We start from the raw sequence: 13,868 nt of genomic DNA, 5'->3' as shown, positions 1-13,868 counted from the left end.
CATGTCCGTTGGCACAAATCAAACATCATGTATCTATTAAATTAGCATTAAATTTGGCAATCTTCTTCACTGGAGGGGGGGGGGGGGGGGGGGGGGGGGGTTGGGGGGCGGTGGTTACTATTTTCTAATGCTCCATTCCCAGACATGCTTCGATTATTTTATCGAGTACTTGGTACTTTCGCTAGCACAAGTATAGAGTAACTCTGTCAACTAAAGCTAATATTTGCCTCAGCTTTTATGCAGATTTGCACAGAATATCCACGGGGGGCTAGCCGTCGAACCAACAACATTGTGTCAACTCTGTCATGGATCTTACAAGAGTAAAGGCAGCAAAATTACACAGTTTCACCCTTCTAAACTGTCAATATTTGATAGAACAAAATTTAACTCCTGATATTTACCAAAAAATAAAGAGAAAATATATAGCAACATAAGAAAGAATGCTATGACTACCAAAACCACATTAATATTCCGCCATTTGTCCTCTCAAGACAATATACAACATATATTCTGGGACAACTACTAGAAACAGCTAAGCACAAGCAAGGCATCAGAAGCCCCATGATTACTAAGTACAAGTATACAGCATATTTAGATAATAGTACCGTCATCTATACCTTGACTCTTGCTTCGAAATATTGTCTGAAGTTGTGTGCAATCAAGGCAATTCCAAGAATTGGTAGAACTTTATCCTTTTAACATAGCTAGCTATCTATTGCTTTGGATATTCACTTTGGCTTTGAGTCACTTCCCTTGCTTCTGAATGTCGATAAGGAGAAGAATGATCTTGGAGCTGTAAAATAATTAGGAGCAGATAAAAGTCAAGAGTGCATACTGCAGCATTAAAATATTTACAAATACCTGAAGTGATTACTCCATATATGCACCTTGCAGATCCAATTACAATTAAATTTGTTAAGTCGAAGTCATAGTCCCATTCAGAATTCAAACTAAGGCTAGATAGACTCCACACAATTTAAAATGGTGACGAAAACAATTATATCTCTTAAATTACAGGAGCAAACACCAACAAAATGTGTTAACCAAAACGAAGCGTCAAAACCAATAGTCCCACGAACCATGTGAGGAGTACTCTTTGACCAACCCAAACCAAAAAAGAAGCTTTATATTTTCTTCCATGTTCTATCTCTTAATGTAAGTCAGGATTGTGACCTAATGCAACAACAACCACCTTATCCCAAACTTGTGAAGATAGAGAGCATGTTTCCGATAGACCCTCGACTCAAGTCAAGACTGACCTTAATGGCGTTTAAGCAAGATAGGACAAACAACGGCACTGACAGAAATCCCATCCGAATCCACAAAAAAATGATCAATAGAGTTTTTGACCTTTAAAAAAAGAAAAAGACAGACCACAAAAGAAGGTTATGGAGTTCTTGTGTTATTAAGTCAGTTTTTTCGTTAGTTTCATCTAGTCTTTAATGATGCTTTGTGTTGCCTATATTGGTAACCAATTGAAATCTTTTATTGAACTAGTGAACAGTGTGAAAGTGATTGTGACCTAATGCGTAAACTGGAAATGATAGTTTGTGATGACGATTTTATGGAGCTAACTTGCAAATAGGTCAATACAAGAAGCTTACTAAACTTTCTTATCTTTAATTTTTCTCCTTGAAGCCATGATTAACTTCTTCACGTGATGATATTGCATTATGCACAAAACATAAAACACAAAACATAAGCAATAAGACAGGAAGCGCTAACTTCTTAAACTAGCTGGTCACCTTTTATTGAGCTCCCTGATAAATGATCCTCCCGCAATTTGAAGTTAGTTGGAGGTGCTGGGATTGAACTGCGCAACGCTTGAACTGCCAGAAGAGAAGCATTGGGTTAGTGACTTGAAAAATCTCTTTACTGAAGTTGAAAGACTGAAGAGCAACAAACAAAAAAAGATAGAATCAGTAGCAAAGTGACAAGCAAGAGAACCAGCTGAAAGATCCCCAAACAATCTCATTTCCAGTTGTCCAAGTTTAAGATATGAACTTAGCTTCAAACACCACTGCTAAATTCCTTTAGTATGCTTCTTTCTCTACACAAAGACCATTTGCAAAACTACCAGCAATAGCAGATAAAAAGCTATAATTGTGGGTCTCCGTAGCTTCCCAACATTTGCAATTCTTTCTTCTTTTTTTTGGGAAAGGTAACGGCATTACTGATTCTTTCTTTTTTATGTAAAAGAATTTTCCTATCCTCCCTAGATAGACAAAACAGCACACTGATCTGTACGACTCTCGTGTGCTAGCAGTTCAAGTTTTCTGGATAATTAATGTACAAAAAAATAAAAAACAAGAACTGCCAAACTCAAGAAACAGAATTGAACATCAAAAGTTGTTCTTGATGCAGCAATAAATATCCACCATATTGAAACAAGTATAGTTAGTTTAGGGAGTGAAACACATTATTCACCTTGTTCACTGAAAAACTCGTTCTCATAAAAGCTATCATCAGATGGATGTTCCTGAGAGAAGCCCATTCTTGACTTTCTTAAATCATCTGAAGATCGATTAGAAGGGTCACGTCCATCTTCTGTATCATCATCTCCTTCAGAAGTGGTAGCAGAAATCCAGTCAACCAAATTATCTGTGCCGCGATTTTTCCTCCCAAATTTCAGAAACCGTTTAAATCCTCTGGCCATATCTTTGCGTGATTGATTATGAGAAGAATTTGCCACGAGCATAGGTTTCTGAGCCATTCCCCATTTCTTCCTCATTCTAGCTGCATCACTATCTGTTTGACTTAGAGAATGTGAATTCCAGGAGGCAGGACTTCCCACAGGAGAGTCCACGGATGCATCAACATCAGACATCTCATGAGGATAAGAAAAAGGGTGATGAGCATGTGTATTCCATGAGACAGGACTTTCTCCAGGTGAATCTTGTACAAGTCCACCAGATAACAACTTATTAGAGACCATAGAAGGCAATACAGCTTCTGAAGCAGAGTTCGCTTGAGAATATGATCTCAAAACATCACCATTCTCTGATCCAGAGTTTTCCAACTTCTCTGAGTCATGGCTCAGTCTTGGTTCCCCATTATCGAAGTTTTCCTGAATTTCGGCCGTCATGCTCTCAAATTCTTCCTCTTCTTCGTCAGGGACCCTGCCTTCGGAGTCTTCGGGCTCAAATACCATATCATCATACTCAACATTGTCGTCCACAATCTTGGATACAGCAGAAGTCCTTGTCTTAGTCAGACCACTTCTAGAGCTGAAGTCAATATCCTTACCCTTCTTTAGCAAAGTCTTTGAACCAGAACTCTTTGGAAATTTATCGGTGATGCTCCGTTCCATGTCGTCTTTGTCAAACTTGAGAGGTGTCAGAACAACACCATCAGAATCGAAAGTGGATGTCTCCCTAAATTCCCCAATATTGACGGAGCTTTTTCTCAAGGACTGTGATTTTCGTGATTTGTCCTCCTTGATAAGGGATGCCTCTTCACTTGTGCTTTTGCTACGGGTGTAATTTCTAGATTGTGAACGAGTTGTCTTACCAGCTGTGGAAGAAGGCTTGGTGTTCTCCTTTCTCATGTCAGAGAAATTTGGGACAGACTGTGCCAGAGGATTTTCCGATTGAATTCTCCGCTTACCTGATGCATTATTGGAAGCTTTTCCAGAAGACCTCGGAACAGGTGCTACTGTGGTGCGAGGTGTGGACGAAGACAAACCTTTGACAGGTAAAGGCTTCTTACCCCGTGTGCTTTTACGAGCATCATCCCCGAAGGATGTTTCGTTGAAAGATCTGTCTTCACCATATTTTCTTTGCTTCGATAATTCAGACATATCTTCTTCGTTATCACTTTGCTCAAAAACTAATTGTTGCTGCCAAAACAAATTGTTTCAGGGTCAAGTACATGTAACTCAATAGAACCAAACCAACAAAAAGAACAAGTAATAGAAACGACTACTTTATATATCTGTAGGTGGTATTGATATATGTATTACAGAACAGAAAAGGAACTATACCTGGTCTCTCCTTAGAATAGACCTCGAATTATATGATCTGAGTCTCTCAGCACGCCGATGGGAACTTGAAACCATACTGTCTTTCTCAGCAGATCCAGCAAACTTTGCCTTCATCTCAGCTCTACTCCTCTCAAGGCTATTCTCCATAGCCCTCTGTTTGGCTTCCTTCTCTGCTCCCTTAGAATTCCATTCTTCCCTGAGCTTTGTATCCCTTTTCTGCATATACCTCTCATAGGATTTTCCCCGAGAACCCTCCGAAAAACTTAGTTCAGAGAAATTCCTATTTAGAACATCCTTGGAACTTGAGGAAGGTTCATTAAACATGTAACTGTCAGAAATCCTAAAATTACTATTATTATCTACCACAGATTTCCTATAGGATGAACTAGCAGCTGAACGGCTTTGCACGTCACCTGGCCTGCTTCTCTTGGTAGAATTAGATTTATCGCCAGGAGCACGTAATTTGTGTTCAGCAAAAAGCTTCTCTAGCTCATTAGCTTTTATTTTCAAGTCATCATTCATTTCCTGGTTTGCTTTGGGCTGTCGTACCCTCTGAACTTGCTCGATAGGGGGTGTCAAAAATGAGTCAAGTCCCTCCTCAGCCTCCAAAACCACTTTATTTGAGAGCAGTGCTTTGCTAATTCCAGACATGATCTCATCCCCCCTATCTTGAGCCTTCTTAACCAGTTCAGCTGCACCACCTCGTTTCTTAAATTTCATTGGTTCATGTCCAAGCTCTTTGACCTTTGATTGAGAAGAACTTGCTAATTTATCGGATGGAGACAGCTCATCCTTTTCAACTTCCTCAGTTTCAGAAAGTGATCTCCATCTTGATTGCAGGTTCAGTGAGTTACCTTCGAGGACTTTAGCAGCAGAAGTTTCAGTAACTCTTGATGTAGAACCACTATCCAACTGTGCAGCGACCCCCGTGGTCCTAGGAGGAGCTTTATCCCGCTTAGAAACCAAATGATCAATTGATCCAGTATCCTCCTTCTGATGCCAAATCTCAGCCTGCACAGCTCCAGATTGCTCAGGTAGACTACCCCGACTAACTTGTCCTTTGCTCCTCTCAAGCTCCTTACCGCTTTGCAAACTCTTGAAGTCTGTGTTAGTAGTCATACCAACATCAGCACTTTTACCCATATGCAAAGTGGAGAATGGCCGTCCAATATCCGGTTGATTTTTCATATTCTTATCCCCAGCCCTGCTCATATGTGAGCTTGACATGCTCTTCCCCCGGCCCTGATCAACATCAAGGCCACCTGAATTTGAGTTTGGCCTGGTCCTGGGAGAATCTTGGACATCTGATCTCTCAAGACTTGCTGCACCAGTAGAACTAAATGACTTCTGCTCACTGGACTTGGACTGAGAAACAGAGATAGAAGACGGTGTGCATACAGGGCTCTCATTATCCTTCCTGTCACCACCCAAATCAATACTCATGTCACTGGCGCCACTCCATCTCCTCAACACCGGCGGAACCGACACGTCAGATGACAACCTACGTAACTCTGGGGCTTTCGCCACAGCAATCTTCCCGCTGCCCCCAGAATTCTCCTTCTGCTTGTTCTCAAACATGCTGATACGCTCCTGCACGCTTAGCCGCCTTTTCAGCTTTGCTTGATCTGTGGATTTCTCTTCCTCACCCTCCTCTTTCTCCTTTTCTTTGCTCTGCTCTTCTGGTGGTTCCACGCTGAACTCATTGGGTTTTGGTTGCTGACACGTTGAGGATTTTTCAGAGCCGGCAGAGTGGTGGGACCCAGTAGGTAGTTGGTCGGGAGTAATGGGGTCCTCATCAATAGACATGTCGGATCCATAAGAACAACGTACGGCTCCATCGTCTCTACCAGATACTTCACGTAAGCTGATCAATTCTGGCCGTCTCTCCTGTAACGTTAAAAATTTGTTGCAGGCCTCCCTGTAAAAACAAGAGATCCATTATCAGTCGTTTTTCAATGCAAAAAAAATTCCAAAATCTACAAAAATATATATAATTCAGATAAAATAATAATTGAAAAAAACTTACGTAAGTCAAAACTATTACTTTTCTCAAAAAATAATACTCCCTTCGTTTCAAAAAGAATGACCTAAAGAAAATAAATAAAACTTTTAAATATTGTGGCCTTAAATTAAAATTGTATCAAATGTACCAAAATGCCCTTTAATCTTGTGGTCCTAAACATGGCATGTGAAAAGTAAATTGAAGTATTGCGGAAAGGGGTCATTTCTTTTTTAAATGAACTAAAAAGGAAAGTAGGTCATTCTTTTTTAAACAGAGGGAGTAATAATAATAATCACGTAAGTTTAAAGGTTTTACAATTCTTAATTGACATTTGTAATATAAATTTCAGTTACAAATTGCAATAATCTCTTCTTGAAACTATGCACATAACCACAGTGAAATCCAATTGAAACAAAATATTTCACACATAAAACAAATTTTGTACCAAAAGAACACAATTAACAAGTTTGATTAAAAAGAAGCTGTTTTTCATATACCCAATAGATATATTTTAATCAATTTTTAAGCTCCATTATTTGCATCCATGACCCTAACACGAAGCGGAAAAGTAATTCAAAGGACAGAGGTGTACATAGAAATTTGCATATGCAATGAGAAAAAATAATACAGTACTAGTTTTCAAATAAGTAGACAAGGAATAGGTCAATGATATTGGTTTTGTTAAGTTTTGAAGCTAAAAGTGGTTTAGAGTTCGATTCTGCTTACAACAACATACCGAGTGTAATCCCACCTAGTGGGGTCTGGGGAGGGTAAAATGTACGCAGTCCATACCACCACCTCCGATTCTACTTCAAATAAGTTTTAACAATGTAGAGGCTCTCATAAATATTGGCCACAAATATGTTTGCAAAATAGGCACTTAACCAGAGTGCCAACAGACAGGCTTTGTTAAGCAATGGCATTTCTCTTCTACATTTCTTCGCATAGTATTAATACATGTGGGTGTTTAGCCATGCCCAAGGCTTTGATCTAGTGGGAGGCTGGGAGCGCATTCTGTGCGAAGAAGGCGCACATCACTAGTACGTATCTTGTCGCAAATAAAAAGTTGGTATGTAAGTGGAGAAAGGTAGAGGGACGGGGCCATTACCCACCAAGTTTTGAACCATGCACCACTGACTCTTTGGATTTCTCGGTTATTAAAAAAAGGTAAGCTTGCTTTGAAAGCTCAGCTTTTCTCCATTATTTTCAATCTCCATTGATCCGGTGATTTAAGTGACAGAAGAAAAGAACATAAAAAAATTTCTTTTCATCTCTCCACCTTTTTGTGACACCATTCCTAGTGTTCTGACTTGAGTAGTACTTCATAGTCTGCCTATTGATAAATCTCGCTAGTTTTAGTGTAATCAATTGACTCGACCAAAGGCTTTGACACAAAAGTGCTACAAAAGGCAGCTGAAGAACATTATGTTTCTTTAGGTCTCAGCAGTCAACTCTAGAATGTATCTCTGGAGGTGCTGACAGAAACAGCAGCACAAGAAATGTTATCCTATTGTAACAACCAAACTTTCGTCCAAGCCAAGAAAGAACCTAGAGTTTAGGGTTAAATTCAACTGTCAAGTGAATATCCCTATGGACGCCTCTGAGTAATTCTTCCAATTTTATGGGATAAAAGAATGTAGGAACAAAAAGAAAATCTGATATCGCTTCTGCATTCTCGACCTCAGAATTGCATCCTTGAGTTTTTAAACTCACTACACTTCCTGCTCACCTAGGCATTTGCACATGATTTGGTGAAGTTTGAAAAACGAGTATTTGAAGCTGAACTTGAAAAAGGATATTTGGAAGTCATCTCATCCAATGATTAAACTGGATGGCATCAACATCATACTTCAAAGTGTGGCACAAATTCTACTACTGTGCCTAAAGTAGAATACTAGACCTTATGACCTTGAATAAAATTACCTGTGTACTATGCCAGCTAGGCCAAAAAAAGGGCAGATCTCGTGTTTCTTAATTTCATTGTATTTCCAGTCTTGTTGAAGCATTCATAATTAAACAGGAGTCTTGTGTCTTTGATATGTTTTTTAAGGTCTCTTAAATGTTGCTAGAGTGTGTTCCACTGGACCTCCGAGACAGTTCAGTTGGAGTTTTTGGAAATACGGTTTATTGTCGTGAACCCCTCCAGCTTCTTCTAGAATTTGAACCGGCTTTATCTAGATGCTGAGAATCTAACTACTGATATAGTAATACCAATCTAACTAATAAACTACCATCTGGGAAAGAGAGGTACAAAATTCTCCATTTACTAGATAAAACTATTAGTCCTGTTGATCTTAGAAATATATTTATCACTCTGAAATCACCCACTACAACTTAAATACATTCTTACCCCGGGATAAAGGGCACCATATTGCTATAACTTGCTATTTGTTGGGCCATCATTGATACATTATAGTCAAGTTTGGCTTCCATGACACAAGTCTCATTTGGACAAGATCAAGGACCTTACGGAGAACAGAAGCTTCCGGTGAAGCAACTATCTTTGGTTTTTTATTTGCTTTCTCAGTCAAACATCACCTAACCACCAAACGTTCATATCCAAAAAGTATATCCTGAACCAAAAACTCACTCCCCTTTCTTTGGTTAACCAGCTAAATTAAACACAATGGTCACCTGGCAGTCATTAGCAGCGGCGGAGCTACAGTGTTGCTAACATGGTCAGGCTAACACCCTTCTCCGAAAAATTGTAATGTGCTGTTAGGTAAAATGATATTAAACATGGTTATATACTACATTTTAAAACTCTCTTGACACTACTAGGCGAGGTGGCCCAATGGTGAAGGGTGTTCAGGAAAGGTTAAATGTGAGCTATGTGCGCAGGTTCGATTCCTTGTAGTGGATTTATAGCTTTTTCACATGCAATTCTCAGTAGCATTAATTGGTTATAAACTTATAAAGCTGTATGATCTAGGTTCGATTCCCAGTCGTGGTTTTAGCATTTTTAAGTTCGATTTTTAGTAGCATTACATGGTTATAACCTATGAGGCTATATGGCATATTTTTTTTCTTTAGTTTCAATTCTTAGTAGCATTAATTGGTTATAACCTATAAGGCTATATGGCATACCTTTTTTCTCTTAAAAATCTATTCGTACAAAAATATTATGGAAAATGGGCAAAGACCCTTCAACTTTGTGATTGAGAGCGGATATACCTCATAAAGAAAAAGGTGCATACATACCCTCGCCATCCAACAAATGGTGCATATTTACCTTTTTTTTTAGCAGACATATATTTACCAAATTAAAAAAAAATCCTAAAACTAGTATTTTAATTCCAAAAGTGCCGCACGCCTTAAAAATTAGCTCACCCTTTTTTTTACCCCTCCATTCCCAACCCAACTAGAAAAATCCAATCCCTCGAAAAAATCTCAAGTTTCCAAGTCAACAGGGTGATGATTGAATAAAAGACGGATTGAGTTTTTAAAGTTGAAACTCAAAGGCAAGTTCTATAAAGTGGTAGTTAGACAAGCTATGTTGTATGGTGCGGAGTGTTGTCCAGTCAAACTCTCACATCACATCCAAAGGATGAAGGTAGCAGAGATGAGAATACGACGATGGATGGGTGGGTTTACCAGGAAATATAGGATTAGTAATGAGGTTATTCGAGATAAGGTGGGAGTGGCCTCGGTGGACGTCAAGATGCGGAAACAAGGTTGAGATGGTCCAGATATGTGCTGAGGAGGTGCACGAATGCCTCAGTGCGAAGGTGTGAGAGGTTGGATAGGGATGGATTCAGGCGAGGTACAGGTAAACCGAAGAGATATTGGAGATATTGGAGGCAGGTAATTAGACATAACATGGAGTAGCTTCAGCTTACCGAGGATATGACCTTAGATAGGAAGGTGTGGAGGAGGCAACATAGGATAGATGATTAGTAAGAAGGAGGCGTACTTGCTAGTAGGTAGGAGGACTTTGTTTTGTTACCCGTACTAGCAGTCATAGTGCTAGTCTTGTTTCGGAGTGTGTTATCGTTTGTCATATCACTTGGTGATAGTCTTGCTTATGTTATTATTTGGTGCGTTAATGCTTATTGTTTCTTCTTCCTATACTATTTCGTTTATGGCATGTTTTTGTCTTGAGCCGGGGGTCTATCAGAAAAGGTCTCTCTTATCTCACCTCTAAGGTAATGGTATGGACCGCGTACACTTATCCTCCCCAGACCCCACTGTGGGAATATACTGGGTATGCTGCTGTTGTTGTCGTTGTTGTTTAATTTTTGTAAGTTGGGTCGGGTATGGAGGTGTAAAAAGAATGGTGAGATAATCTTTTAAAACCGTTCTGTCATTTTTGGAATTAAAAGATCAGTTTCACCACGTTATTAACAAGGGTGTATCCGTTTTAAATCACAAAGTTGAGGGCTATATTTGCCCCTCTTTCCAAAATATTATTTACTAATATTGCATAGTTTAAGTTTAAAATTTTCAATGCAACCAATCATTAAAAATAATAAAAATAATAATTATTGATCAAATGCTTGAACACCCTTCACGAAATTTCTGGCTAGGCCAGTCATTAGGCAGAGGGAGAGAATCCAAACAGCAGTGCTCTCATATGTTAAACTACAACAATTACGATACTTTGACAAGCCATAATTCTTCTGCAAGCAGATATGCGGGGAGGGATGAAGGTGGGGCTGTGAAAATCTATCGACAAAGTCAAAGCACCAAGATCTTACTTCAATCTAGGGGCCCCAAACCGTTCTGCAAAAGTTTGAAGTTCAGATACAGTCTCTAGGTTGAAACCAGCAGCTACTGCACGAGAACAAGCTGTAGATAAATCCTGTTGAACTGTAATAAGTCTAACATCAATGGCTCGCAGTAGCTCCTTCCTGTAAATAGGTAGTAGTTAAGATGAAATGAAGATCCTTACTAGGCGGCAGAGCAAAAATCAATGGTAACTACCAACGAATGCAAGATGAAGCAGAGTAAGGAAGTTACTTTGTCGCATCAGCTGTTATGGTAACCCCAGATCCACCACTACCTGGATTAATTATTAAAGCAAAAAAGATTGTCAGATAAACATTCCTATAGGTACGCAGAATCAGTGGGCTTAAACAAAACAGTTCTTTATAAATTCAGTCTTCACTTTTCATGCCTAAATGTAACAACAACATATAATAAGATGAAACAATTAATCTCAAGGCCAGGCAGCAAAGCTTCTACATGAAAAACAGACAAAAACATCATGCTGAAACCATCATATCTCTGACAATCAACAATCCTAACCTTGGCTTATACTCCAACCTAGACCCCAGTAAGACGAAAACTAGAATCTAGAGATGATTCAGTATCCGCAGATGCTTTCTGGTGAAATTTATGAATAGTGTGATTTGATACTAACGACAGAAACAGAAATAGCCAAAAAGAGAGAATGGACAGATGTTTAAGGAGATGATAAATTAGACGAGATGCGAGGTAGCTTAGCAGAAGGGAGAGTTAATTTGAAGCGGCACAGACAGTCTTGTTTTTCTAAGCTCTAATGTTACATACATAAAGTACTATACAAAATGTGAAAGCTCAAATTTGGTTATTGGGTAACTTACCATTCCCATCAAACTGATCGCCAGTTCCCTGAAATAAAGGAAGAAACAAGTGGATTCCGTTATTATCTGATAATCTCAGTCAATTATAAATGAAGATAACAGTCAGTACAGGACAGTGTTTTCCACCTGTGAATACAACTTTCGGGCTGCTTCTAGCTGGGACATTTCTGCATCTAAAGTGTTGACAAGCTCCAGAATTTCCGGCGTGCTGACAAACCTCACAAACCTGCAAATGAAGAGAAAAAAAACAAAAACAAATCATTCTTCACTTTCCCGTCTTTCTTTTTTGGAGGGCAAGCTGCAAATGACACTACCTTTCTAGGGTTCCTTTTGTGAACCATGATTCAGCCCTTTTGCGCCTTTCAACTTCAAGCTTGATAGACTGAACAGCCAATGCAACTTGCTCTTCCGCAATTTTCAAATGTGTCACAAAAGGCTTCAACAATCCTGATGCTAGCTTCTCCGTGTTTCCACCACGAGAAACAAACAATTCGCATCTGCCCAAGCCAATCCAAACACAATAAAATTATTAGTGCATTCATTGTACATTTTCATACGAAAATCAAAAGTGTATATCTATCACTCACCGAGACCGCTTTGGTGACAGCTGGAAGACAGCATAATCAAGGTGTGAATCAGATTCCATCTTTTCCTTCCCCCCTCAATAAAACAGCTCAGTATTCCCTTTAGCTTCGTTCACATAACCTCTCCGCCTCCTACATTTCCGACAAATACAATGAAAAACGACCACAGCCAATAAAAACATACCAGTTGTAATCCCACCAGTCGGGTCTGGGGAAGATAGCGAGTTCGCCCACCTTACCCCTACCTCATAGAGATAAGGAGGCTCTCTCCGATAGACCCTCAGCTCACAACAAGCACAACCCACTTCCAAAAATTCAAATCTTAAAAGATGACAAAGTAGTAACATCCAGTAGTCTCATAAGCATAATTAAAAATGGACAAAGCCACAGTTTTTAAAAGATGATAGATCTTATCTGATAAAAAAATATGTGATTACAACAAAATGTACATTGCTAAAAAGCACATTTCCTTCAGATCCACTTTTGGCATTTAAACACAGTTCCAATTGCTAAAAAAAATCCAATCTTTCTCTCTACAAAAGCTAATTTACTCAAGTCTTAACAAGTCATTCACTGAACAACAAAACCCTAACAATTAGGAATTGGGGAAAAATGCTAAGACAATCGTTGCAATCAAAACTCACCCAAGGCAATGTGAAGGCGGAGATCTTGAATTTCCGGTCTAGATCGGCCGAATCCGGGTCATACCCGAACCGACATTTTAGTTTCTTTAAGCTCAATGTCACTTAAAAAATCAAAAGACTCCAATTTTTATTTATACGAAGTAAATGGGTTTTCCCAAATTTGAAAGAAAACCCTACAAATGGATTTTGTTTTACTCTTTTTTTCTCAAATGAACTTTCTATATTTCTCTTCGTTTATTCTTTTCATTTATTTAATTAAAAAAAAATGGAGTATGTAGAAGACACACAGTTTATTACAGAGGGAAAAATGGAGTAGTAGATACAGTAGAGAGAGAAAAAATTGGCATTGAGTGAAGTGCTATTCGGACAAAATAAGTAGTACTACTAATGTTTTAACTGTGATGAAAAGACAAAAGAGAAATTTCATTATGCGGGTAGATGTTTTCAAATTAACCAATCAAGGACCGACACGTGTTTGTTGTCTTCCATTCTATAATTTTTTACTCCACTATGGAGGATTACTTTTTTGTTTTATTTTTGTTTTGAGGAAAGAAAAATCAACACCAACAATTCTCAAATTACTCCTTTTGGCTCCATTTTTATTTCAAAGTTTATTGTGTTATTGTAGTTGGTTAGAGGCTTAGAAGTTGTTATTAATATTTGTATCAGAATAGATTATTTATATTACACCTTTTAGGATATGTTTCTTCTTCAAGATCTATTGACGTGGTCAGCGGCAAATTTGGAGGGGGATATCAAAGGGGTATTCTCTTAAATAAAAAGGATATGTAACTTCATTTTCTTTAGATCGATAGTTAATGCTACTCAATTGAATTCAATTTTAACCATTATTCTCATATATGTAATATTGAAAAAAGAGGACACGAGTCCAAGTTGTCAAAAATAATGGCATTGAGTTTCTCGTTCCCGGAAACTCTATGATTTTTCCGCGCGCATTATATTTGTATCGAGAAATTCATTAAATATATAAGAATTATTTGTTGGCAACCTAGTGGCAGAAATTAAAGCTACTAAAGCTAAGTTATCCTTCCTAATTTGGGTTTCAATTCTTTTAGATTTTGTGTTCATCTT

The 13,868-nt window shown here is 38.5% G+C and overlaps 1 protein-coding gene across 1 annotated transcript; it reads right to left on the bottom strand.

Annotated features, from left to right (window-relative positions):
• Positions 1-325: 325 nt before the first annotated feature.
• Positions 326-13,138, bottom strand: LOC107861690. The gene is made up of 11 exons (XM_016707006.2): positions 12,777-13,138; positions 12,136-12,264; positions 11,863-12,045; positions 11,675-11,774; positions 11,549-11,576; positions 10,944-10,986; positions 10,682-10,834; positions 3,983-5,900; positions 2,428-3,838; positions 1,746-1,829; positions 326-793 (listed from the first exon to the last, which is right to left on the bottom strand). The coding sequence occupies exons 2-11, from the start codon at positions 12,192-12,194 to the stop codon at positions 729-731; spliced, it is 4,044 nt and encodes a 1,347-aa protein (XP_016562492.2). The 5' UTR covers positions 12,195-12,264; positions 12,777-13,138; the 3' UTR covers positions 326-728.
• Between the last annotated feature and the right edge of the window lie 730 nt (positions 13,139-13,868).

This window comes from Capsicum annuum, chromosome 3 (assembly GCF_002878395.1).
Source record: "Capsicum annuum cultivar UCD-10X-F1 chromosome 3, UCD10Xv1.1, whole genome shotgun sequence".
Classification (NCBI taxonomy): domain Eukaryota; kingdom Viridiplantae; phylum Streptophyta; class Magnoliopsida; order Solanales; family Solanaceae; genus Capsicum; species Capsicum annuum.
Note: the sequence above shows the minus strand (reverse complement) of the source record. Positions and strands in the feature narration are given on the sequence as shown.

What these genes read in the sequence shown, in the direction of transcription:
- LOC107861690 (XM_016707006.2), bottom strand. Translation starts at nt 12,194, where the DNA reads ATGGAATCTGATTCACACCTTGATTATGCTGTCTTCCAGCTGTCACCA. An exon ending in ATAACAGCTGATGCGACAAA is followed by an intron (nt 10,835 to 10,943) that starts GTAACTTCCTTA and finishes ACCTATTTACAG; the next exon opens with GAAGGAGCTACTGCGAGCCA. An exon ending in TTTGGGGCCCCTAGATTGAA is followed by an intron (nt 5,901 to 10,681) that starts GTAAGATCTTGG and finishes TTGTTTTTACAG; the next exon opens with GGAGGCCTGCAACAAATTTT.